This window comes from Caretta caretta, chromosome 6, assembly GCF_965140235.1.
Source record: "Caretta caretta isolate rCarCar2 chromosome 6, rCarCar1.hap1, whole genome shotgun sequence".
NCBI lineage: Eukaryota > Metazoa > Chordata > Testudines > Cheloniidae > Caretta > Caretta caretta.
Genome location: NC_134211.1, coordinates 22,188,233 through 22,215,814, shown reverse-complemented (window position 1 = coordinate 22,215,814; position 27,582 = coordinate 22,188,233). Strand labels below are relative to the sequence as shown.

General features: G+C 39.3%; 1 protein-coding gene across 5 annotated transcripts in view; it reads right to left on the bottom strand.

Annotated features, from left to right (window-relative positions):
* Positions 1 to 499: 499 nt before the first annotated feature.
* The window catches only part of AP2A2 (adaptor related protein complex 2 subunit alpha 2), a 103,109-nt gene continuing 76,026 nt past the window's right edge, over positions 500 to 27,582 (bottom strand). For 2 of the 5 annotated variants that reach the window (XM_075129313.1, XM_048855797.2), the window contains exons 15-23: positions 26,513 to 26,676; positions 24,083 to 24,160; positions 23,215 to 23,297; positions 22,515 to 22,604; positions 18,950 to 19,073; positions 11,556 to 11,672; positions 11,273 to 11,342; positions 9,292 to 9,426; positions 5,428 to 8,108 (exon numbers count right to left, since the gene is read on the bottom strand). In XM_075129313.1, coding sequence (XP_074985414.1) covers positions 8,031 to 8,108; positions 9,292 to 9,426; positions 11,273 to 11,342; positions 11,556 to 11,672; positions 18,950 to 19,073; positions 22,515 to 22,604; positions 23,215 to 23,297; positions 24,083 to 24,160; positions 26,513 to 26,676 — 939 coding nt within the window. In that variant the 3' untranslated portion in view covers positions 5,428 to 8,030. Of the gene's footprint in view, positions 2,773 to 5,427; positions 8,109 to 9,291; positions 9,427 to 11,272; positions 11,343 to 11,555; positions 11,673 to 18,949; positions 19,074 to 22,514; positions 22,605 to 23,214; positions 23,298 to 24,082; positions 24,161 to 26,512; positions 26,677 to 27,582 lie in introns of those variants that run through there. The other 3 variants (XM_048855798.2, XM_048855799.2, XM_048855796.2) reach the window with 2 other exon arrangements.

Sequence of the window (27,582 nt, the reverse complement as noted above, 5' to 3'; positions counted from 1 at the left end):
AGAACAGACTGTTATAACCCTCCCGCAAAATAAGCGGTTAAACCAAGTGATTGCACACTGTATTATACTATAAAAATATATCAAGTAAGGTCTTTTATGAGAGCTTATAAAGTTCTGAGCTTGATAGTCATTAGATGCCTACAGACTGTGGTTATGTATTTGCGTCTATAGAAACCTGTGCTCTTCGTCCGTGATGAAACTTCAGGTCCATCTCTCAGCAGGGTGGTGAGCAGTCAGGGAAAGGCACCTCCCAAGCCAATTGTTTACACAAAACTGGTTTAAAATAACTACCCAGTGTCCATCCCAGGAAAAGACAATGATGGATCGTTAGAGTTAATGGAAAGACACTGAGACAACTCCAAATTGAAAAAGAAAGAAAAAATCATCACTCTTGAACATCCAGTCAGGAGGGATTCCACCCCCCCCCCCCCCGCCCACACTCTGATTAACCATGAGTTACTGTGGACTAAAGGAACAAAAAGGCCTTTTAAAAGTAGGCTTGGAAGTGAGCTTTTTTAATCTGAATTTAAGGAACAGTCGTGAGGCAGGAGGCTGCAATGAACGCTGGAGCACTCCTACAGGTAAGGGGTACACTGGAAAACTGTTTTAGGCAACAGCCATCTTATTGAAAAAGGGACTTTATCTATTATGGAACTGTAATGCCTGAAGTTGTATCTTTATATTTATTTTCTGTGTAACTTGTATTTTGGCTTTACTATTTCATCTCGGAATCAAATTTTTCTATTAAACTTTTTATTTTTATCCCAAACAGGTCTCTGGTATGCAAACTGTGGGGAGTGTGTATGCCAATTTGAGCTAATTGGGGGGCTGATTTCACACCTGTGGGGGTGACAAAACAGAGAGGAATGGAGTCTGAATGTCTGATAGTTAAGAACCAGGGGAGACTCAGGAGACTGGAAACGTCAATGGTGTCACCCTGCACAGAGTAACTGGGCTGGTGAGAGCCAGGGTGAGACCTTATGCTTGTGGTCTGGCTACTGCTGTCAAGAATCTAAACCATGGTTGCACAGCACCAAGGCCAAGTTAAAGGGCAAGTGATGACAGAACCTCTCACTGGTCGGAGTGGTCCTCAAAATGTCTCATTCCACTAACTCCATACTCTGGTTCACCAGCAACCACTTCCTCCAGCCCTGCACCAGTGGCTACCTTTGGAGAAAGTCCCAGACCCACAAATTCCTGCTCTTTTCTCTCCTTCAGTTTTGCTATCTTTTTGGACAAGCAGCACTACTTCATCCTCTCAAACTCCTATGCCCACTACCCTCAACAATTTGCAACCTTCAGTTCTCCATAAAACACTCTCCCCCAACTGCCCCTTCCTTCTTTTCTGCATGTGAATCTTCCTTCACTCTCCTCTTCTCTTCTTTCTTTCATGCCCCATTCTCCTCCCATGTCAGACAGACTCTCCTGCCTGCTCTTCATCAACTATCACCCCAACTTAATTCCTTCTCTTCTCTAAGCTGCATCCCATCTGCACTCATCTCACTGCTGCACCAGCCTTAGCCTCATCAAACTCTCTGCCCTCTGGCTTCTTTCCCCTCTTTACATGAGCAAACCCTGGCTCCTTACCTCAAAATCATTCCTCATCTCCTCCTACTTCAACTACTGCCCCATCGTCTTCTCTTCTAACCTGAACATGTTTATTGTCATACCTTTTAATTCCTCCTCCAGTTCCATCTTAGATCCTTTCCCATATGGACTCTGCCTCTTCATTCTACTAAAGCCACTCAAAGATTTTGAATAAGATTTTCTGGCCAAGTCTTATGGCCTCTATGCCATCCACATCTTATCTGACCCCTTAGTTTGCATTTGACACCATCATATATCCTCTCCTTTACATTGTATCTATCTTTCCCCCTCTTCAGGGGGAATACTCTTCTCTTTTTCTCCGTCTGCAAGGCTAACAAATTTCTCCCCTTTGTCTATCAAACCATGTGCGCTTGCAGAAGAGTACACTGAGGGAATGGGGAAGCTGTTCATGTTTTCCCCATTTAACTGTGTCTTCCAATGAGGAGATGCAGACACCGTGTGGCGAACAAAGTACACTTGCTGGACATGTTTAAGTTCTGAAAAATACACCATGTATATTGATAGTATGGTGTTGTCCAACTTCTCTAATTTCAACTGGGAAAAGAGGTTTAGACACCTTTCTAAAAGCAGTCTGATAGTACCAGCCCCTAAGGAATTTTTTAAAATGTCCAACAATGGATTCCTAAGGCAAAAAACGTGCTCTTGAGGCGTAAGGATATTAGATATAGACACAGGTGAACTCCAGATGCAGGAAGTTACCCCAACCCTAGCATTTACTCCTAAGCTATTCTTTGAGAGAGGCCAACTATGTGCCCTCTACCCCTGCAGTGCATCACTGCATTCTTCTCCTCCTCCTACAGAACACTTAACACAGTTCTAGTGCAGCTTAATCAGGAATAATTCAGCTCTGGGCACTTCACTGTCAGAAAGCTAACATGAGATGGAGATCAGACAAAAATTGTTAGGTTGCTGGAAGTGTTTACACAAGGAGAAATTTGGTGTTAGATAATGTACTACTGTACCACCCTTGGAATGCTAATATTTTAATGGTAAATGTCATGGTAATTCAGGACTACAATAAAATATGGTATGACTAGCTTTTTAAGTGATGATCACCAGTCCTGGAAATATCGAAACCAGCACAGCTCCTCAGGTGTTTCCCCACATCTGCATGATTGGTCAGGTATTTTTGTTTAGTGGGCATTCATCATATTCCTATGTTTCCTACATAAGAAAGGAACAATAGATTAATTCAGAATATGATTAAATGTATTGAAGTGCTGGACCAAGTTTTAATGGAACTCTTGCAATTAATTAAACCATATAACAGGAGAGAGACTTGCAATAGCCAACAACTTTTTTAATAAGACACTTACAAGTGTAAATTATTTGACTAATCAGAAGTCTACCTAATGGTTAGATTTTGTTGTTCTATGATTAGTGCATTTAGCAGCCACACAGGAGACTTGGGTTCTATAATTTGATCTTTGACTCCCTCAAGGCAGCAGATGATCAAGTCTTGCTGAGGACGGTTTATATGTATAGCTCTGAAGCAATTATGTAGCTGGGGAAAAAAAGTGTTAATGGGCTCCTAGAGAATCCTCCAGGCCCAAATGTTATTGTGGGTATGGAACAGACTGAAGCGGGGGCTTTTCCATGTGAGTGCAGGAAAGTCTGGCAGATTAGAAATAGGTATTTGTTAACAATGAGATGACATTGCTGTTCACCCTTCCTAGCCTTCCAGACTCCCTCCCTGGCTCTCTCCTCTACGCAGGGAAACTCCCACCATCCTCCCGATATTAACAAGAAACTTCTGACCCAGACACCTCTGTGCACCAGCTGCCCTCTTCCCTGATACATAGAGCATTTGACAGCACAGGGGTTTTGAAAACTGTTCCAGATTGCACACCCCAGGGTGTGGGGTGATTCACCCAATGCACCTCAATGCATGCAGTTCAAGAAAGAGGACAGCAGCTCGTGTGCTGTTCTGGCCCCCAACAAGATCAGCCAAAGCTGTAAGTGCTGGAAGGTGGAATGGAAGAGCACTACTTGGGTGCACATAAGGACTGAAGAGCAAAGGAAAGTCAGTCTGAGGCAGCTTATCAGTTATACTGAAAGGAAGATTAAAGTTAAGGTGGTCAGTATCAGTTCAGATACTAGGGGATCCAGAGAAAACCCCATTTTTGTTCAGGATGTCAACAAATGTACAGTAAGGAGCAATCCTATTCCAACAGGAACCAGACTACCTAATATCTAATGGACTCTATAGTGAAATGATCCAATTTGCTGTTCAGAATATGGCTGCCTATATTTTCAATAAGTAATTAGTTCAAAGCAGAATGGGTAGGCAAAAGACTAACCTATTAAGATTAGAGTAACACACAAATACTGTCAAGGAGACTGGTATTTTACTCATATGTATTTTACTGGATACAGAGACACAACCAGTCCATGCTCATTTGAATTTGTGGTTACATACTACTGGAGAACTGTGTAAATGGAACAAGAGATATGAGGGAATGGTAGCACCTGAATTAAACAAACAGTCTGATATTTAGAAATGCTGAGCATCTGGAGCTTTCTTTAGACGTCAGGGTGCTCAACGATTCTTAAAAAAGACCTTAAAAGTCAAGATTACCTGCAAAATCACTTAACTGACAGTGCAGAAAATCAGTGCAAGTTTTTATAACTTTGCACAATTTGCTTTGCAAATCACAACTGCTTGACTAGAGTAATGCAAAAGTTTAGTATGTGCAATTGGAAAGTGCACCACAATGAAGGAGTTTTGATACAGATAAAATAAGTGATGTTGTGGTCCAAAAAAAAAGCAACACCACTTTACTTAGCAGATGGGCCCTTGTGTGTATTCAGCATTCCATCAGCTAACTGAGACATTTTCATTACTTTATTCCTGTTAGTGCATTGGCACTAAAAACCCACCATGGGAGAGTGAGCTGGATTGTCTTACAGCTCATGCATCCAAATTATTTTACAGTTTCAAATGCAGTAATTTTTAATAACTGGTGATCAAGTGAAAGTCAGAAACAGACTTTCAGATTCTTCAAGTAAAGAATTCTAAGAGATTAGTACAGAACCCCACGTTACTCTATATATACACAATAGTCACTTTTCAAAACATAAACCTCATTTATGTAGTTTTGTTTCCCACATTACATGTAGGAGAAGCCTTTTTGTTTTGCAGATGAAGTACTGTACAGTACAGTATTTGAAAAACTATGATGTATTACATCCGAATACATTTTAGCATACTCCTCCTTCCCCCTCCAAAACATGAAAGTAACATGGAAGACAGATAAATATATTAGGTTACTGTTCTAACCATTTATTTTTCATTTCAAGGTAACAGTTCTTTTGATGCATTTATTTCTTTTCAATCTTCTATATAGTCATAAGAAAATCCTCCAATTTGTCAGAATTTTCTTTTGATTCATACAAATGAAATGATCACCATAAATGTTACACACTGGAGTGTAGATCAAAAAGTGCATGATATTCTGTCCTGCTGTTCAGTTATTTTCATGTGTCAATGCCTAATACTGTACTCTGAACAATAATACTGTTTTCACTGCATAAACTGCTTGAGAGAGGATACAATCACTTTGGTAATGTCCAACCATCATTTCACAAAGCGAACAATATGTGTCTTTAGTTTTGTTCACAACACTGCTAGTGTGGCTCTCTGAAACATCTCATCCAATACAGAATTGTGGACATTTGAATAAAGCTTGATTACTTTTTTTTAATACATCCAACATTCTAAGACATTTATTAATCCTTCTCCTTCCTCCTCCCCATATTTAATACATAATTCACCACAACTTGAACCAAAGCAAAGTGAACTAAAACAGTACACAAAAACAGTGTCTCAGGGTGTCCTTTAATGAAGGTATAGTATCTGTATTTCCAGAGGGACAGATGTACAATAGGATTTGGAAGAATGAAATAGCAGCTCTCTCCTTGCATCTGCTGCAGCACTCACTTTAACATAGCATAGTTTAACATCTCAAATTTTTATAATATAGCACACAACAGCACAGGTTCCAAGGGCACAAAAATGGGCCCATTAAAAGGACTTACGTGGGACACCCCCTTTACCCCCCAACAAAGGGTCATTTGGGACTTCACTGGTCCTAGTTACTGTCCATTATTTTTAATTGCCAAATTCAGAAGGTAGTTTCGTACAGTACTTCAGTTTACCTAGCCAAACTTGTTTGTAGGAGACGTCAGAGGTTTTAAAGGATGGCTAGTGATTTGTTGGTGTCCAACTTGGGAAACCCTAAAGGGGCCTGATTTTCAGACAGTGGGTGCTCAACACTGTCAGAAAACCTGGCCCCTGTAAGCAATCTCAACTTAAGCACCCAAAAATTGTGGCATCCACAATCACTAGTCACTTCTGAAGGATTTTGTCTTTCATTTTTAACTTACATTCAAAATACATCACTGGCCCTTGACTGAATCAAGTTAATACCTATCCAGTTCCATTGCCTAAGTCATCTAAAAAGTAAGAAGTCACAAGGCATGTTTAGTCATGCAGAATCCAATTCCCTCACAAGTGCATTGTGCTGCATGGCAACAGAAGCCTCATTTAGTGTGCAATTCCAACATCTTACTAGCACTGCATCTCAAGCCATCATAGTAAGGGTGTGCCTGGTTACAAATGTACATACTGTAAGACAGTATGTCTCAAAGAGATTTATATATTGTCTCAAAGAGAAATTTTACAGTTTGAATATGAGGGGTTGCTTGTAACTTGTGACTCCAGTGATGGCAGACACGCTCCTTTGTATTAAATCTGTCCCACACATCGCTACTGTTGATAGGCTGGGAATTAGCAGCTGTCTTAACTGCAGAGCTTGATCTGCTTAGGTAACCTTTGGTGCATCTAAAAGTCTGAAGGATCTAAATAAGATAATTATGTTTGATTTCTTCAGAGAAGATGCAAATCTTTGCTCTTGTAGAACAATGAGCTATTTAATGCATAGAGTCAGGAAAACTACCGTAAAAGCTAATTATAGCCTTTCTACTCCCACCTCAAAAGAAACCAACCCACATACCTGACATGACTGTAGGAGATTTTCACCAGTACTATGCTTCTCTGCAGTTCAGAGAAGGAATTGTACAAATATTAATTGTTCACTGCCCAGCAATTTGGTCACACGATTAAACAAATGTTATCTGAGAAAATATGGTTTAAAATTAGATCCTGTACTTCATTTTTTAAAAAGTCAGATGGACATGTTGTGCCTTGAGGATCAGAATGATTTCTCCCCACCCTCTCTTTTTGTGTTGCAGCATCATGTAATCATAACCTGCTCTCCATGACTAATGCAGTGTTAACTATGTAATCAGCATTACCAAGGAACAATCTGACAGGGAACAGAAAAACCAAATGCACATCCTTCCTATCCTCAGTTGCTCCATTTGACTAAGAACAGGAAAACCAAGCCTAGTTAACGTAGTGCTTTCCTCAAGATGAAAAAACAGACGTGTATAGAACAAATGACCCAATATTGACTCTGGAGGACAATTCACGCAATTCATTTTGGATTTCTTACATCCTCCTCTTCCTCAATTGAATTATAAATAATTGCTAAGCAAAAAAATTCCTCCTGAGTCCTGTACTGCAAAAAGGAGAAAAAAAAAACTGAACTCAAAGCTAGTTTAAAGGGCGATGTTGAGAATATTAAACTTTTCAAATTTTTTGGTCCTAAAAAATTGTACATGTGCAGTAGAAGTCAACTGAATATTAATGCTACACTGACTAAGCAATATATTCTGTGTGATATTGCAGTGCTCTGACTGAACAACAAAATTTAAAAACATACCTTGGAATCGGTCCTCTCTACCCATCACAGACTAGATGCCAAAACCTTTAAGAAACTTCACTCATGAGTTCAGTCAACCAGTCACACCACTTCTGACTATCTTAATCCAGAACAGAAATGTTGGATCAATTCCTTGCAGATTGGTCAGTCTGACCTTCTGCTAACATATGAATTAAGCTCACTGGACATTACATTTGGTTTCTTTTAGCTCAAAGCAGAAAGGTGCACTTAGTAAAGGCACTAAAGCACCATGCTACCAGCAATTTACAGTGGCATTTCAATGAAAATACTCAGTTATCACACTTGCCTAAGATCATTTCCCTTTAGTTAAGTTTTAAAAAGCCCAGCTTTGGCAAAAAAAAAAAAAAAAGAGCACAATTAAGATAGACATCTCTCCCACCCTTTATATAGCATAAGCTAAAAAGCCATGATTTTTTTTATATCTAGAAGTCATTTTATACCGTACATTTTACATCCTTAATTTCATATGAAAGGGACAAGTCCTTTTAAGGCTGGAAGTTGGTGGTGGGTAATGCTGCAGTACTCAGACACTGATGTACAAGACATTTATTTGCAGTAGGATGAGGACAACTATGGCAGAAATGGAGAAACAAAACTGGACTCATCTTGTTACCATTAAAACTGTTCTGACAGCAGTTCACATAATCGCTGAGATACTGTTTCTTTACTTGTTCGTAGTGTGAGTCTATACATCTGAAAGAGAGCACATAAGAAATCTATTATAAGACAACAGTGAAACATGTCTGCATTTAGATGGATGTATCAGAAGAAGTGTACAGATTAAGTAACAAAGCGGTACAGGTGTCACTTAGCTGTGATATGAGCAATGGCTAGTAATTTTCATGTGAGACACTGACAATTTTATTCAGGCACAAATAATATTGAAAGTCTGTGGGGACAGGTCCTCTGAGCTCTGAAGGTGTTTAATGTACTTTTCCCACTAGGATTTCCCCAGATCTAACTCTGCTCTAAAATAAATAGTTTTTCCTGTTTAACTGCCTATCTAGAATTTTCAAATCTCTGCTACCATACCTTGGTACTGAAATATGGACAATCCTTGAAAACCCATTAAGTGATCACTCAGCAGCAGGAAGAGGAGGAATTGATTCAGAGCAAATAAAGGCACTCTCACTAACCCCATCAACTTGGGAAGCAGAGATTTGTACACCAAACCTGGATTCTCAAGCAATACATTTCATTCCCACTGAGAACCAACACAACCCCCCAAAATATGGATTTTCTTCAACTCCAATATCACCAGGAAACATAAAACACAGTCATCACGTTCAGTCCCTTTGATTTTACAACAGTAGCAAACACTATTTCTAGAGATGTGCATTCTTCCACTGCTGATTCACAAAGCAGTAGACAAAACAGAGCTATATTTCGTTCATTTAGAAACAGAGATAGCAAAAAAAAATCAGTTTTGTCTAAGATGTTGAAGGGAAAATTTAGTAAGAAGCTTTTAAACCTTCAAGGGTGTATCAAACAAATACAAAAAAGACTATTAAGATTAATTTAGCGTCCTCTGTACAATAAGGAGAGTTGTAGTTTGATGATAGGATGGTATATTTTCCATGGAAGAATCTCAGAGTAACAAAATACGTGAGCATGCATGCAAAACAGCGGAGGCCTTTGGAAAGCTGAAAAGTAGCCTGCTGAAAGCCAAAGCCAGAACCAGCGGCCTTGGTTTTCAACCTATTTGGGGTTTATTGACATTAACAACTGAGTGAGACATCACATAACTACTTCTATTGCACGTTATTTTTAAAAAAAAGCACAAGGCATGTTTAGTCAGAAACGTTGGTAAGATCAGTTTTATTCTGTTTCTGTAAACCGGAACTTATATTTAACTTGCAAATACAAAAGCAGGTACCTGTGCCTGAAGGTTGGGTTCAAGACGCAGCAAACATCCAATCTGGGTAGTTTTTGTGTGTATTATACCAGCACCAACAAAATTAGCAGGGTTGGGATCTACCTCTTCAAGGAGGGCAGAGCCAAAGCCAATGATCTATCAAAGAAAACCCAAACAGAGACTTGGTTTAGAGACACTGCAGGGGCAGGAAGACAAAAGTACAAAAAGTGTCCAAGAAGGCTCATGAAACAGCCTATTCACAGCAGCAATAGTAGCATAGGAATTCTGACATCTGAACGCTGCTCTTATACCACAAACTGAACTTTGAAGATAAACTTGTTTGGCACTCAAGTAGTAGCAACACTTATAAATAGGATGAGGGGTCTGAGTTCTCTGGATTCAGATATTTAAGTCTTCTCCACACCTGTCCCTCATACCTTCCTCTCCTCCTCCTCCTCACCTGCTCCATTTCCCCTAGCCCCTCTTCCTTTCACGGTCTTTCCATTTAATCACCTCTTAACCAAACCCCATCCCCAGTTTTAAAGTAAGCAGTAACAGATACTACTACTGCTGTTTACTTTGCTTTTTCTCCATTACAATTGGGCTTAATACATGGGAGGCTGCAGTTGTGAGTCCATTCTCAATGTTTATTTGGTCGGCACTATCTAAAATGGCAGCACTTTAAATGTGGACTTATACTCCAGTTCAGATTCATGGAATTCTTATTGAGGTGTTGATGCATTTAGCACCACAAAAGACTCAATGGAACATGATGCTTGCCACTATCACACTCTGCTTGCATGCTCTAGCCCTTTCCCCTGCCCTCTGGCTTGTTTGTTTATTTAAATTGTAAGATCTTCAGGGCAGGGACTGTCTGCTATTCTTTGCACAGTGTTCAGGACAGTGGGGGGTCCTGATCTTGCTTGTCCATAGGCAGTACTGTAATAAACATGATTAATAATCAGAATTAGAACTTTCCTAAGTTTGAGAGCAGATTCTATATCTGGAGTTATAGTTCAGCTCTATTTCTTTGGCAGCACGGTAAGCTTAACATGGTCTCTTTCTGAGCAAACAGGTATGGATCATTGAGATAGCAATGTCTGAATGTACAATACTAATTTGCTTGCTTTTAGTAAATAAGGGAATTCAAACAAGGAACTTCAACTTATACAGGAAGTCTTGCATAGAAAGTATACAAAGCAATCCAGTCAGTTACGTTTTCTTTACAAAGATTATAAAAATGGATGTACGGTGAAGGGGCACTGAACTAGAGTGGCCCAAAATTGCCCCATATTGACACACCTCCCATGCTAAACGGCTAACAGATATTCATCACCCTATCTGATGATTAGCCAGATTTTAACTCCAGTTGCCAGATGGTATGCAGTGAAGTTTTCACTGGAATATTTAATCATGCTAATAGGATTTCATGGAATATACAAGTATAACAGCAAACAGTTGAGCGATAAACAGGGCATGAATGGTAAAAAAAGGAGGGGCTGGCTGAAAGTTTTCTTATTTCACCATGTCAACAAAGAGTCAGTTTTCACCCTGCTTTTGACCAGGTAGATTTAGTCAAAACATTTTGACAAAAAGGAAACACTTACACGAAAAACATTTTCAAAATCTATTTTTTTTAGTAGCTCTAGTAGAGAGTAGGCTTTGAAGTTCCCTGCGATTCAATTTCATGAATGAAGTTCACATTTCAGAATAAACCATTTCAATGTTCTTCTCAACAAGCTCTAGAACTTTTCGAAATAAACCAAATTGGATTAAGACCTATGGAAATCCTACAGATATTTCCATGCTGCTAAGTGCAATTACCTCACTGACTAATTTGCAATGTGTTCATGCCTAAGCAGCAAGACTCAAATGCCCCAAAGAAAAAAAAAAAAAAAAGAGGGACAAAATAAAATGTCAGCATCAATAGATTCATTACATTTGTTAATGCCACTGCTCCAAATCTGAAATCCGTCTGTTAAAATACCACACTGTTACCTACCTTTGCCTTTGTGATCTCTGTATCCATTGGATGCTTTGCTTTAAAGATGTTCTGCATTTCTTGCTGAGGACTGCGAGAAACATACAAGTTAGTATCATGCTATAAAAATATATAACACAAGAGCATGGCTGGTAGAGTGCTGAAGTTCAACAGCAGTATTTACTTATATTGAAGTATTTGATATAAGTAAATATAAGTAATGGGAAATGAAGCACCACTAAGCTAGATATTATTCAACACAGCCCTTTCACTGAGAAATTTACAGTCTGGGTTCAAATCTTACTTGCTCAGTTGTTTCCAGCGCTGGAAGAAGTCTTGAGAGGCCATCTCCGTAGGTTGGAAAAATTTGTTCAATGTGATTGGTAGTTTTACTGAAATATTTTGAAATGTTCCCCCATATCTGTATGAAGAATAAAGAGAAAATGTGGTACAAGTTATGATGAATTACAGGACTGTATTTCAGAACCAATTTCAGAAAAAAAAGTGAAACACTGAAAGATATTGCGACGCTGGTAAACCAAGTGCCAGTTCTGGCCAAGGCCGTAGGCGTTAGCTAAGAACTGAAACTCATAGCCGGAAACCAAAGCAGTTTACCTATATACTAGTTTTGTTCAAAACAGATATTAGTCTTATAAGCATGTATTTAAAGCTTAGAAGCTATGAAATTATTGCAAATTGCTGTATGCATTAATCTCACTTGTAATGTCTGTATTCCACCCTGCAAGGTAAAACGTAAGTGTTTTATAACTATAAAAATGCCTGCTTTGAATGTGTGAATTCAGATGGGAATAGTGGCTCCCACTGCCCATTCAGAAGGGCTATCAAAAATTAAGTGGGCCATCATAGAAAAAAAGCTTTGTTAATTGCCTCATCCACCCATCTACAAGTATGTACAGAAGGCCTCTGGCCATCTATTTGAATGTTGGAAGAGGGAAATAAAAACAGATGACATGAAAATTTTTCATCTCTTTGCTGTTTGGACTCTCGCAAGGGCTGGAGCTATGAAACAAAAAACAGAGATCCCCAGGGTCGACCTGGGTTCAGCCCTGAAGACATTAAATGCTGACAGATTACTACATCTGACCCCTTTTGAATCACAGACTGAAACTCATTTGTGTTTATATGCTTGCTTGTTTTAACCTGTAAATAAATCATTTCTTTTTCCTAGCTAATAGATCTTTAGTTAATTACAGGATTGGCTGCAGGTGTTATCTTTGGCATGAGATCTAAGGTAAAAATTGATCTGGGGTAAGTGATGGATCTCCTAGGACTGGAAGCAACCTGAATATTTTGTGATTTTTTGTATAAATGACTGTTTATCACTAAGTCCAGCTTGCCAATGTGGCAAGAGACTGGAGAGCCCCAGGGGACTGTTTGTGACTCTCTGGTAGAACTGTTACAGCGATCTAGGAGTTCACATTTGTTACTGAGTTGGTGAAATCTAATTATAGAACATACCATCAGTTTGGGGTGTCTGCCCTGCTTTCGACAGTCTGCCCTGAGGTCAGCATTCTCGGTCATGAGCCACTCCAGACAGCATAATAATTATATTGCCTTATCAAGGTCCATTCACTATTTCACACAGAATACAAAGAATTCTGAAGTAAACATACCTCAGACTCAGACTATTGATTATAAACTCCTTTTTGGAGGGGCAATAGGTGGAAGAAAAGACAATCATTTCATAGAATCATAGAATATCAGGGTTAGTAGGGACCTCAGGAGGTCATCTAGTCCAACCCCCTGCTCAAAGCAGGGCCAATCCCCAATTAAATCATCCCAGCCAGAGCTTTGTCAAGCCTGACCTTAAAAACTTCTAAGGAAGGAGATTCTACCACCTCCCTAGGTAACGCATTCCCGTGTTTCACCACCCTCCTAGTGAAAAAGTTTTTCCTAATATCCAACCTAAACCTCCCCCACTGCAACTTGAGACCATTACTCCTTGTCCTGTCATCTTCTACCACTGAGAATAGTCTAGAACCATCCTCTTTGGAACCACCTCTCAGGTAGTTGAAAGCAGCTATCAAATCCCCCCTCATTCTTCTCTTCCGCAGACTAAACAATCCCAGTTCCCTCAGCCTCTCCTCATAAGTCATGTGTTCCAGACCCCTAATCATTTTTGTTGCCCTTCGCTGGACTCTCTCCAATTTTTCCACATCCTTCTTGTAGTGCGGGGCCCAAAACTGGACACAGTACTCCAGATGAGGCCTCACCAATGTCAAATAGAGGGGAACGATCACGTCCCTCGATCTGCTGGCTATGCCCCTACTTATACACCCCAAAATGCCATTGGCCTTCTTGGCAACAAGGGCACACTGTTGACTCATATCCAGCTTCTCGTCCACTGTAACCCCTAGGTCCTTTTCCGCAGAATTGCTGCCTAGCCATTCGGCCCCTAGTCTGTAGCGGTGCATTGGATTCTTCTTGTCTAGGTCCCTCTGTATCCTATCCCTACCTGCCACTGTATCTACCACGCCTCCTAGTTTAGTATCATCCACAAATTTGCGGAGAGAGTGCAATCCACACCATCCTCCAGATCATTTATGAAGATATTGAACAAAACCGGCCCCAGGACCGACCCTTGGGGCACTCCACTTGATACCGGCTGCCAACTAGACATGGAGCCATTGATCACTACTCGCTGAGCCCGACAATCTAGCCAACTTTCTACCCACCTTATAGTGCATTCATCCAGCCCATACTTCTTTAACTTGCTGACAAGAATACTGTGGGAGACCGGGTCAAAAGCTTTGCTAAAGTCAAGAAACAATACATCCACTGCTTTCCCTTCATCCACCCGAACCAGTAATCTCATCATAGAAGGCGATTAGATTAGTCAGGCATGACCTTCCCTTGGTGAATCCATGCTGATTGTTCCTGATCACTTTCCTCTCGTGTAAGTGCTTCAGGATAGATTCCTTGAGGACCTGATCCATGATTTTTCCGGGGACTGAGGCGAGGCTGACTGGCCTGTAGTTCCCAGGATCCTCCTCCTTCCCTTTTTTAAAGATGGGCACTACATTAGCCTTTTTCCAGTCATCCGGGACTTCCCCCAATCGCCATGAGTTTTCAAAGATAATGGCCAATGGCTCTGCAATCACAGCCGCCAATTCCTTTAGCACTCTCGGATGCAACGCGTCCGGCCCCATGGACTTGTGCACGTCCAGCTTTTCTAAATAATCCCTAACCACCTCTTTCTCCACAGAGGGCTGGCCACCTACTCCCCATGCTGTGTTGCCCAGCGCAGCAGTCTGGGAGCTGACCTTGTTCGTGAAGACAGAGGCAAAGAAAGCATTGAGTACATTAGCTTTTTCCACATCCTCTGTCACTAGGTTGCCTCCCTCATTCAGTAAGGGGCCCACACTTTCCTTGGCTTTCTTCTCGTTGCCAACATACCTGAAGAAACCCTTCTTGTTACTCTTAACATCTCTTGCTAGTTAATTTGTACTTATGAAAATAGAAGTTTAGAAATAACTCATTTTAGATGCGTATGAAGGCAGAAATAGTTAAATGAATCCACACCTCAATAAGAATTCCATGAATCTGAACTGGAGTGTAAGTCCACATTTAGAGTGCTGCCATTTTAGATAATTTCAGAGTAACAGCCGTGTTAGTCTGTATTCGCAAAAAGAAAAGGAGTACTTGTGGCACCTTAGAGACTAACCAATTTATTTGAGCATAAGCTTTCGTGAGCTACAGCTCACTTCATCGGATGCATACTGTGGAAAGTACAGAAGATCTTTTTATACACACAAACCATGAAAAAATGGGTGTTTATCACTACAAAAGGTTTTCTTTCCCCCCCACCCCACTCTCCTGCTGGTAACAGCTTATCTAAAGTGATCACTCTCCTTACAATGTGTATGATAATCAAGGTGGGCCATTTCCAGCACAAATCCAGGGTTTAACAAGAACGTCTGAGGAGGGGGGAACCCTGGATAAATAAATTGGTTAGTCTGTAAGGTGCCACAAGTACTCCTTTTCATTTTAGATAATGCCATCCAAATAAATATTGAGAATGGACTCACATCTGCAGCCTCCCATGTATTAAGCCCAATTGTAATGGAGAAAAAGCAAAGTAAACAGCAACAGTAGTATCTGTTACTGCTTATTTTAAAACTGTGGCTTTCTACATGTAAAAATATTAATTTTCATCCACAGCAACAGAATGAATGGAACAATAGCAAACCTGTATAAAAATAATCAATAGATAAATCATTAATCAGGTTTACGCTTTAGTGGAAACATGCATGTAGACATTTCAAAAGGTACAATCTCACTATAAACCACAAGAGGGTGAACAGATTTATTTCTATGGAAATAAATACACCAATGCAAAATACCACCATTTTAGATCAAGATAATTCAAAGCTAGCATCTCGCCTTTATAAGACTGATAATCTTAATGTTTAAATTACTAAGTAGGCATGACTGAACAATGTCTATTCCTTATTTGAACAATTTGCCTAAAACAGCCATCTAAACACTGTTACCATGTGCATTTCTTTTCCAGGCATCTTTAACATTCTTCTTAAATACTAAAAACTGGGAACAGGATATATTGCCTAAAAAAATTTCACAACATCAAGATGTAACAGGCAACGGTTTTAAATTCTGCTCCCCCAACAGTTCTGATGATAAAAGTTTTTGTTCTTTGTATTTTTTAAAAAGACGCTTTAAGAAATGTGGAAAGCCTGAGTCGAAATACTCACCTATAATATACTTTCTTGCTTTGATATTTGCTTATATGAAGATTACACAGTTAGGTGAGGAGAAACTCTGACACCTTCCTTTATTAAACAATTCCAAGCAGCCAGCGTCTCAATTAATGAACTGCATACAGTCATTTCAGGGCAACTCTTAAATTGACACTCAGGTTAATCATGTTTAACACATTCTCATTTATATTAAGAGCCATCACCTTGGGTAAGTCAAGGAATTATTAAAACTGAATTTACTTTACAGTTCATGTTGCCTGGTCACTGTTTTGCATTTCACTCAGCTTGGACCCAGAAAAATAGCAGACAGCTTCTACTAAGTTTCACTTTTAGATTGTCATTGGAATATTCTGGGAGCACATGTATTGGCTGTAAGTACTGTAGAAAACCAGTTTAAAAAATTCCACTGTATCACGAAATGTTTCTGGACAAGAAGTTAATCTTCAGCTTTCATGGAGGGAAACTTCCTTTCTGTATTGAATAGCAACCTAGAGTTCAACCTTATTGAATAAACTGGAAAGATAAGTGAGAACTGTGGTCGCCCGTTCAGTTAGAAGTTACCTACCACGCTGCTCCAAAGAGTGACTATTTGAGTTGAATACAGTGTTGTTGTAGCTGTGTTGGTCCCATGATATTAGAGAGACAAGCTGGGGGAGGTGTTATCTTTTACTGGACCAATGTCTGTTGGTGAAAGAGAAGGTTTTGAGCTACACAGAGCTCTTTTTTCTGGGAAAGGTACTCCGAGGATATGTCTACATTGCAATTAAAAAGCCACGGCTAGCCTGTGTCATTTGACTCGAGTTAAGGAGCCGTTTAATTGCAGTGTAAATATTCAGGTTCAGGCTTGAGCCTAGTTCTGGGAGCCTGTGAGGTCCCTTGAGTAGATTCGTGGGGGATGAGGTTGTACAGTTTCTCTTAGAGTTGTTTGGAGAAGGACTGTATGATAACCTTAAATTCCTGGGTGAACTGTGGTGTGGGGTCTTCAAGTTCTTTGTAGTAGGTGGTGTCAGAGAGTTGTTGGTTGGCCTCGCTGACATAGTTATCATGGTTGAGAAGTATGATGGGACCCCTTTGTCTTGGGGTTGGTTTTCAGGGACCACATTGCTGTCCTACTGGTGGTGGAGTGATTGTGGTGGATGTGATTTTTGTTCAGGATTTCACAGTCAATTTTTTTTCCAGAAGAAATCAATGTAACTGTCAAGGTTCCTTCCCCACTCTGAACTCTAGGGTACAGATGTGGGGACCCGCATGAAAGACCCCCTAAGCTTATTCTTACCAGCTTAGGTTAAAACTTCCCCAAGTCACAGATTTCTTTCTTGCCTTGGGAACCAGCTTAGATTAAAAACCTGGTACACTGCCATCACCAAGCGATTTAAACAAAGAGCAGGGGAAGAGACCACTTCGAGATGTCTTCCCCCAAAATATCCTTCCAAGCCCTTACCCCCCCTTTCCTGAGCAGGCTTGAGAACAAACCAGATGAGCACAAAACCAGCCTTGGATTTTTAACACCCAAAAAACCCCAATCAGATTCTTAAAAAACAGAACTTTATTAGAAAAACAAAAAAAGATAAGAGAACAACTCTGTAAGATCAGAATGGAAGATAATCTTGCAGGTTAATCCCTCTAGGCAAAACCTTAAGTTACAAAAAGACACAAAAAACAGGAATACACATTTCCTCCAGCACAGCGAATGTACAAGCCAAAAAACAAAGCAAACCTAACGCATTTTCTAGCTAACTTACTTACTAACTCTACAGGAGTTGGAAAGCTTGCATCCTTGACCTGTTCCCAGCAAAGGTATCACACAGACAGACAAAACCCTTTGTCCCCCCCTCCAGATTTGAAAGTATCTTGTCCCCTCATTGGTCATTTTGGGTCAGGTGCCAGCAAGGTTATCTTAGCTTCTTAACCCTTCACAGGTGAAAGGATTTTGCCTCTGGCCAGGAGGGATTTTATAGCTCTGTATACAGAAAGGTGGTTACCCTTCCCTTTATATTTGTGACAGTAACGATCAAGTGCGTGGACGACATCCTGAAAGAAATCTTTTCCAAACCCACTTTTCTGGCCTTCAAAACAAATCTCCCATCCTCACCAAGCTCATTATCAGTAGCAAGTTCCCCACAGACCAGGACTCACGAACTCAAAGTTGCACCACACCCTGCCAGAACAGATGCAAAACCTGCAGACATATCTCCACTGCTACAATGATCAATACCCCCTCCCCCCAAACACACCTTTCAAAATCCTTGGGTCCTACACAAACTTATCACAACATATGGTATACTTTATCTAGTGAATTATGTGCCCCAGTAACAACGATGTGGGTGAAACCAGACAATCTCTATGTTCTCAAATAACTTATCTCAGAAAATGATAAAAGACAAAACACCACATCCCCAGTGGGCAAACACCACTTGGGAAACGATCTTTCCACATCTAACCCCTCAGTCCTTGTCCTCAGAGAAAACTTGTGCAACACCTTTAAAGATTCATGGTTTATTACAACAATCTGTAACCCACTAACCCTTCTTTTTGGTCATATAGCTGAAGAGGTTTAGCAGGGCACTCCACCTTGAAGGGTTTCTGAGTATATGTTAACTATTTATGTTAAACAGTCTCTTCCACCTTGTATTTAGTTGTGACACCGAGTGCCTTTTCCAAACCTGAAAGAGTTTTGTGTTGCTCAAAAGCTTGTCTTTCACCCATAGCTGATGATCCAATAAAAGATATCACCTCACCCACCTTGTCTTTCTAAGTTGAAGGTCTTTAGCAACTTGTTAGAACAAGCCCTCAGGCAATTCCTCTGTCCAGAGTACCTTTTAATTCTTCTGCGCTTCCAATACATTTTTAGATTCAGAAGTCCATGCCAAAGTCCATGTCTGTGCTAAGCTTTACTTCAAACACCAAACAAATTCAACTAAAAAAAACCAACAAAACAAAAACAAAAAACACCTTTTACCTGAATTGAATGTTTAGGATTGGAGCTTCCATGAAGTCTGATATGCACTCAATATTCACAACTTGCTGCACCTGAGCGCCCCCATCCACTGTCGGGTCGACTGGTTTTGTTTGCAGGTTCAGTCGTGAGAGGTTGTTAAGGAGGAAAAAATTGACTGTGCTTTTAATCATTACCATTGGCTTTAAATATAGATTTATACCTTCATACGGATAAACTGGCCACCGGGTGGGGTGTGGGGGGGAGAGACTTTCACCGGTAAGTTAAATGTCCCTGTGAAACACCACAATACTAACAAGATGTTAAATGGATAATTTTTCAAGCACCATACCAATGTACAGATTCAAGATAGTAAGAGACCACTTTTGCTAGTAACCCTTGAAGAGTATTAAACACTGCATAGAGTACATGCAATGTATGCAAACACAAGATGTCCAAACAAGTCTTATATGCTGTAGATGGTAATTCTAAACTGCTAGGGATACTCATTTTTACTCACATTTTGTATCTATCAATCCCTACAGATCTTAATATATTGAGTAATTTGTAGCAGGAGATTCTGTCAAATGCTTTTTGGAAGTCAATAAAATACAACTATACTGTGTTCCCCATTTCAAATGATCTTTCTAATATGAGATTCAAGTTCATAATGGTGTTTATCATGCCCTTTCCATGTCTGAAGCAGTATTATTGGTCACTTCTTTCCTTTTCAATTTTTTCTTGTATTAGGTCTTGAACAACTCACAAAAATATTTAGAAATATAATTACACTGCACACTTAGCCCAGGCTCTGGCACAAGTTTGATGTCAAGCTCCCCTTCCATCCACACACAAATCACTGACTTGGGTCAACAAGGACTCAGGAACCCCACTGGGCCTCAGGTCAAAAGCCTGTCATTTTGCAGCGTGAATGCAGTTCAAGCCACAGACCCAAGTCAGAACGTCTGTAGTGCAGTATGGATGTGCGACCCAGATCAAGCAACTTTAAGCCCAGGTTTACAACGCAGTGTAGATGCTCAAGTGCAGGCTTGGAAACACAATGTACACAAGCCCAGGGCCCAAAGACCTGATTTACATTGCAGTGTAGACATACCATCAGGGTATGTAGCGTCTGTAGTCCCAGAGTCAGACACACTGCCATGGGTTTTGTTCTCTCTTTTCTCCCCTTAGAGGCATGTGATTGTTCTGTAGTCTTTACTATCCATAGCAGTGGTCTTTTTTTTTTGCAGTTTGGATATGTAAGGTACTGAAGTATTCTGAAAAAAGAAAAGGAGTACTAGTGGCACCTTAGAGACTAACCAATTTATCTGAGCAAAGCTTATGCTCAAATAAATTGGTTAGTCTCTAAGGTGCCACTAGCTCTCCTTTTCTTTTTGCAAATACAGACTAACACGGCTGCTATTCTGAAACCTGAAGTATTCTGGCAATTCTCCAGTCTTAAATATATTCTTCATTACCTCTGACTGGGCTTTCAAGTCTTCATCCCCTATGCTTTAACAATTCAGCCAGTCTTCCATCACAATCTAGTGCTTTTCCATTCTGAAGTCTTTTTATTGATGCCAAGATTTCTTCATCCATTATTCATGGACTTAATTAATCTCTAGCAAAGGTTTTTCAGGCCTATCACACCATATAGTCCCTTGATATATTCTCACTGTCTCTTGTTCTTGTCTTTAGGGTTGGTCAAATATGGTCTATTTTTGTCCTTAACACTTGTATTGGTCACCTTTTTTCTTTAATTGAAGGCTCTTAACTTTTGATACATCTCATGTTATTCTCTTTATCCAACTATCCAATTTCTTTGCATTTCTCATTCAGCTATTCAGTCTTTACTAATATGCATTTATTCTTTTTTTTTCATTTTTACTAATATGATTCTACTAATGCACAGTACTGTTCACCTGCCTGAAAAATTTTTAACAAAGGCACTAAAATTTGCACCATATTGTCTTTCCACATGAGAGGAAAGGCAGACTCATAAGTACGTTATGAAGCTTTTTTCCAACAAAATTTAAATTTTATTTTGGAATATATTTGCTGGGACTAATGTTAATACCATGGACTTGTTTCAATTTATTCTAAAATTTGAGACTTCTCTGATTTCCCTATTGCTTTCACAACACATGGCACTAAGAGGATCAGCAATCATTTAAAAGAAAAGAAAAGTCTTAATTTTTGTTTCATTTGTTGCCCCTCCCCTTCGTTACCACAAAGGCTCACAAGAACAATGGCACCTGACTATGGTGAAACAGTAAATTAACCTTACAGTGATGTCAAGGGTGCAAAGTAATTTGAAAAAAACCTCTCTCCATATAATCTTTGAGTTTAGTAATTTTAGGCATTACTTGTAATAGCGTTCGGTCATTAAGACGTAAGTACAATTTCAGTGTTACGTTAATGTCTGTAAAATACTATATAGTGCATGCACTAAGCCTCATCAGTTAAACTCTATCATTAAAATTCCATTAATTTTTTTAAAGGATTTATGAATTGTTTCATTGTATCCACAAGCATAAGTGGTCTCAGTGGAAGTTACCACTTAGAAAAGCTAGACCGATCAAAACAAATATTTTCAATTCATGGGGAAAGCAAGGAAGAAGTCAAAGTTAATCTAGCCATTTCTGAAGAATGAAGAGGTTTAATTACAACCACATTTTTAAAGAGTTTGCCTGCCAAAAATATACATTTTAGCATCAAGGTCTTTAGTTAATAACCGAAGGCTTAACTACATTTCTTGTAGCTTCCAAGTTGACTTCAGCAAACTAACCAAGCAATGTTGTGATGTGCAAATTGATTACTTTACCACATGCTATATTCATGGAATTTTTAATAAAGCACCCTTATTTTCTTTGATACTATCAGGTATATATTCAAAATCCATTGCTAGACTTCTACTAACTGCTTAAAAGTGATTGTTTTGGTCATGCAACAAATATTTTAAAGAGCAGTGAGCAATCTCTCCACATTAGCTTGCATAGTTTAAAAATCCTCATTTAGTTTGCACTTGTCTAATTTGACTTATTCCCTTTTAACTCGCAGTGTATTTTGTGATTAAATTTTAATTAACTCTGTTGGTACCAAAGAGTTAAAACCATTTCAACTTTAGTACCAGCAGAGAGGCCTAAACTAAAGTTGGCAATAGATAATAGCTCTGTGGTAAATTAATCAAATATCTGGTTTTAATATGCTCCTTTTTTCTCCTGGAAGCTGGTACTTTGCAACTTTGCCCATGCAATACAATGTATCTTGTCAAAAGCGTATTAGGTAACTTCTCACAACAAAAAGATATCCCTATACAAATCCTACACAATACTACAATGTGTAGTATTTTTTCTAGAGCCATAGTGTAGAAAAATTAATTCAGCAAAATCTGACATCAAAAGGTTGTATTTTTAAGACACAGAAGTGCCAACTTCCTCATCTTGTGAGGTATCAGATTTTGAATCTAGCAGCTATTGCATTAGCCAAAATATTTCTTTATTCTTGTTTATTTTTGCATTTGATATATGTAATGGTCAGGTGCATACACTACTACTTGCATGAGGCGGATCAATTAAATCAAGGATATTTGACTGAAGTTCATCTGAACAGATTAGTGTTGGAGTAAAATTCAAGAACTGAGTGGAAGTCTTGTTACCATAAAATATAAACATCCGACCTGGAAAAAAATAGGTAAAAACATTTCATTATAAAATCCTCAAGTATAGCACAGAACATTAAGTAAGTATACTGACTATATCTGGAGCAAGAGTCTAGGGCTGTGTCTGTATGTACAGTGTTTCAGCGGTGCAGCTGCACAGATACAGCTGTCCTTCTGCAGTGCGTCTGGTGAAGATGCTCTACGCCGACGGGAGAGCTCTCTCCTGTCAGCATCAAGCTTTCCTGCCAACACAGAGTTGCATGCACATACACGAGCACTTATGTTGGTGTAATTTATGTTGCCGGGGGGGCGGGGGGGCGGGGGGGGAGTATATTCACACCCAAGTGACGTAACTTTTGCTGACATAAGCTATGACTACTCTATAGCCTAAGACAACTGGTTTCCACCATCAACACAAAAAGGGTTCCTTAAGAAGGTTAGGCCTCAAATCTGATCCACTTTAGATGTTTAGAAAATTTGTCACCAGTAAATTAATAAAATAACCATTTTTAACTAACAAGGTTTATTCCCAATTCTGTGCTGACACTGCTGTTGATACAACAGGGAAGTTAGCACCATGTTGTTAACTACCAGATCTATTCAAAACATATAAAATTATTGGTCTTACCCAAGTTCTGTCGAAATTCAGATTTCAGTCCAATCTGTAGCAGCTGATTTTCAAACAAAACTCCATTATTTTTACATACAAACCTAGAGAAAGATAGGCACATTTGAAAGATAAGAGTTTATATTTTAACTGCAAGACAAATTATTACAAAGCAATCAAAGCCATGGAATGTAAAGGTCTTGTGGTCAGCATAAAGAAGAGAACTGTGGGCCCAAGTGCTTTGAAGTAGTCAGTAAAAAGGACAGACAACAGAAAAATTGTAAATTTAATGCAAATGAATTTATATTCTAGCCCACACCTTCCTTGCAATGTATCATTATTTTAACTATTCAAGTTTATTTCAATGTTATGCTTAAAACGAAAACAGGAGGAAACCAAGACACGCAAACATGCTATACAAGGATCAGGCAATAGATTTTTCAATCCAGCATTAATCTAGTGGATTAATGAACTTCAATTCAGTGTTTCACCTACGAAGCACTTGAACAAAGTGCACTTGCAATACCAATACCCTTGGCTATGCCTATCTAATCCCCAGTTACATTTGTTCTCAACCCCAAATGATTGCAAAACGTGGCATACAACTAACACTGATGAAGAGAGGCCTAACTTTAAAGCAGCATGTGGTATTGCAGGGGAGCACTGAGCTGCACTGGCAAAGTTGTGACTGAGTATATAGCATATGCAACACAGCATCTATAACCAGCTGTGTGCATTACCAGTCTTACTGCATGTCTAGAAAAAACACTGGCCACTTTGAAAACTAGTGGGTTAATACTTAGTTTAATCCCTTGCTTTGTGATTTTTGATTATTTCGTGATAATGCTCTGGAAGTCGCCCATCTTCGCAAGATTTTAGTATTGCTTACTTGTGAATAAGCTCATCAGCATCATGCACAGTATCAGCTGGTTCCTCAGAAACTACCTCAGATGAAGCCAGGTCAGGGCTAATTCAAGCAGCACAAAGGAAGAAAGGAGGTAGCAACAGAGATGGCAAGAGTTATAAATTAGTGTAAAAAAAAAAAAAGAAAAAAAAAAAAGAAAAAAGAGAGAGCTTAGTCATTTCCTTTATTTCCTCCCTCAGAACAGCACTTTGGGATTTGACAAGGCCTACATTTTTGAACGAAGACACCTTGAGTTAGGTACCTAAATACTTTAGCCATCTAAGCAACTGGATTTTTCAGAGGGGCTGCAGTCCCCACTGATGTCAATAAGAGTGGAAATGTTCAGCACTTAAAATCATACCACTTTAGGCCTCTAAATCCTTTTTAGACATCTAAGTCCAGGCACCATTGTACAAAAAATTTGGATCAAGTCCACATTTAAGAACGTCCATTAACTTTCATTAGTCTGCATACGGATGCCAGGCCCTCATTGGCACTGGCAGCATTTCTAGTTACAGTTGTGCTTTTCTCAAACTCTAATAAAACTGCACTGCTTGAATGAAAGAACAAGCATTGCCCAAACATTTTTACAACAATCATGCCACAGTAAATACACTGGTAGACTGTCCAGAACATCCCTTAACCAAGTAACAGATTTCCTCCTTAGTCCCACCTTACTACTCATGGAAAAGTGGCACAGGTTACTGTAGAAGACGCTTAGGTAGTAACTACCTTAGACAAGCACTTTACTAGATGCAATGACTGCAATCAGGATAGAGTTCTCGGCAAGGCCGGTCATTTTTCTGCAGCAAATGTCTACATATAAAGCATTAATTCTTCACCCCTGCAGATCACTCCTGAACTACTAGCCTAACACTAAATGAAGAGAAAGGACAGAGAAGAGGTACGCAGATGCCAGCTCTAAAACATCGTTTAACTTTACTGCCACACACTAAAGGTTACCATGTATGAGCCACTTATATTTGTCTCACACAATCCACTATCTTGCAAGAAGGAAATGTTTTAGGATGAAATTTTTCAACTATAGCAAACAGCAGACAAGTAGATTGTGTCTGGGCTGGTACTTACTCCTGGCAATTTTACAGAGCTGTGCTGGAGCACATACTTATCCCTATACTTAATAGGCAGCAAGAACACACAAAGCATGACTGCTGTATACTTCAACGGCTCAGCTGCCCTCCATTACTTTAAAGACTTTGTCCATAGTATTAAATCTTGTTTAGTAGATGTTATAAGCAGAGGTCTGACACAGTGGGAGGTTTTTTGGTTTTTTTGGTTTTTTTTAATTAAACACCCTGGTTGACTAGGCAGTCTTAACTATATTCAAATGTTTTTCAGCTAAGTGTTCAATGACAAGAGATTCAGGTTACATATTCTATTTAATATTAGCTATCCTCACATGCTAGAATTCTGCTAGAAAAAGCTAGCAGTAAGATGGAGCCTCTCATGATATATACCCACTGACACCCAAGAATTTAATGTCTTGTGAACAGCGCCTGAAAGCTTTATATTGAGAATTTCACCTAAAATGCTGGTAACAATCAATAAAAGCAGTTATTGATCATTGAATTAAAAAGGCATGCTGGAATGTAGGACAATATGTACTTTTAAATACAAGGGACATTGTGAAGAAGCAAGAATACCTTTATACAATGAGGCCATTGACTGTAGTTAGATCATAAACAATATATAAAATCCAAATTAAATATGCCTTCAGGTCTGCGACTGGTTTAATACATTCGGATAGACTATGTTTAATAGCTCTAGGAGATCTGCTGTCACAGAGACAAAAATTAGCAATAACCTACCCACCCCAGGCCAACAACAGGAATGTGTTACAGATGCAAGGACACAATTGCTAGAGTCCTGTATGGCACAGGAATAAGAAAGGAATTATTTTGGATTATCTAGCCTAAATTGAATATGTAAAATAACAGTTCACTACTACAAACTGATCCATTCATTTCAATAACAGGCTGTAGGTATTAATGTAAGAACAGCTTACCTTATGCACCTAAAACTGAAAGCAATAAAATAGAAATCGTTTATGGCCAGGTCCAAAGTTATCCACTGACCTCATCATTGCCTTTAGGTCTTACTGTACTCAATATAATCTGGATATTAAGCATAAAATAACAAGCTCTAGATTTGCCCATAGGTGATTATATCAGTAAATGAATTCATCTCACATGACATTAAGGAACATATTCGTAGAAGTAGGACTGACAAAGCCATGTTATTCTTAAGGGGGACCCGGGGGGGGGGGGGGGGGGGTTGCTTAGAGAGAGAGGGAGAGTTTCATCTGTTTGTACCCTTCATTAGGGTAGGATGGAAAAAGGTGGAAGATAAGAGGCAACACCTACTCCCAACTCAGTTGAGAATTATTTTAATTACCTTGCAAAATTATCTTCAGAGCCAGGAGCAAGAGGTGCAACCACAGAAGCAGAGTCTGAAAATACATCCACCAGCAAACTGCCAGTAGAGGAAGGGGGAGGAGCAGAGCTGGTGAGAGGAGCTGCACCGAGGCCCAGAAGGTCTGCTGATGGAGAAGGAGTAGACTGTAAAAGATAAAATGGAACACTTTAAAGTTGCATTTAACTCATATAGACTAATACAAATCCCAAACTGCGCCTCACCTCCCAGTCCCCAATAAAGACTGGCTCAGATTTTTAAAATAGTTTTGTTTGTAGGAAATAAAGACATCTTCCACATGTGGCTATCACCTTGCCCTTTAAATGGCCTCAGACAGGTAGTTTCATATCCAAAAAGCTGCTAGTTTCCCATCACTAGATTTTATCTTCCCATAAAGCCAGTTTTAAACCAGATACCATGAAGAATTAGGGTGCGTTACGTTACCTCCCTCATTCACCTTTGAACATTAAAAGCGGTACAGGTCAATCTGTACTATTCTGCAAACTCCAACTTTACATAACTAATCCAAAATACTTATGTCCCCCAACCTCACGGACTATTGTGTAAACCTAAATTTCAGGATATTTTGACAAACCCAGACGCCTAAAACTGATCTTTTCCTGAATATTAAAAACCCTTTCCTTTTAACAAATATAGCTCTTTGCTCATACACTTGAATGTTCAGTTCTGAAGCCATGCACACACTCAAAAGAGAAGTATTGAGACTAATAAGCCAGAAACCAGAGTGCTCCTAAAATTAAAGTTGGTTAAGAAAGGAAATAAAATCTAGAATAAGATTCCCCAACACAAGAAGAACAACAACACTTAAGTCACAAATGAAGTAAAATGAATGAGGAGTTCCAGTGGATGGAGAATCTGGCATTAAAAGTTTGATGAACTTGTATTTCTTGGACTGCTGGTTGGGAATTTTCTTCTTCCTCAAAGGGAAGGAGATGGAGGGAAAGATAGTTAACTTTCTCCTGGAAAAGCAAGATATTAATAAATGGACATATCGGAACAATTTACTCTACTCACGTAAACTCCCAGACACA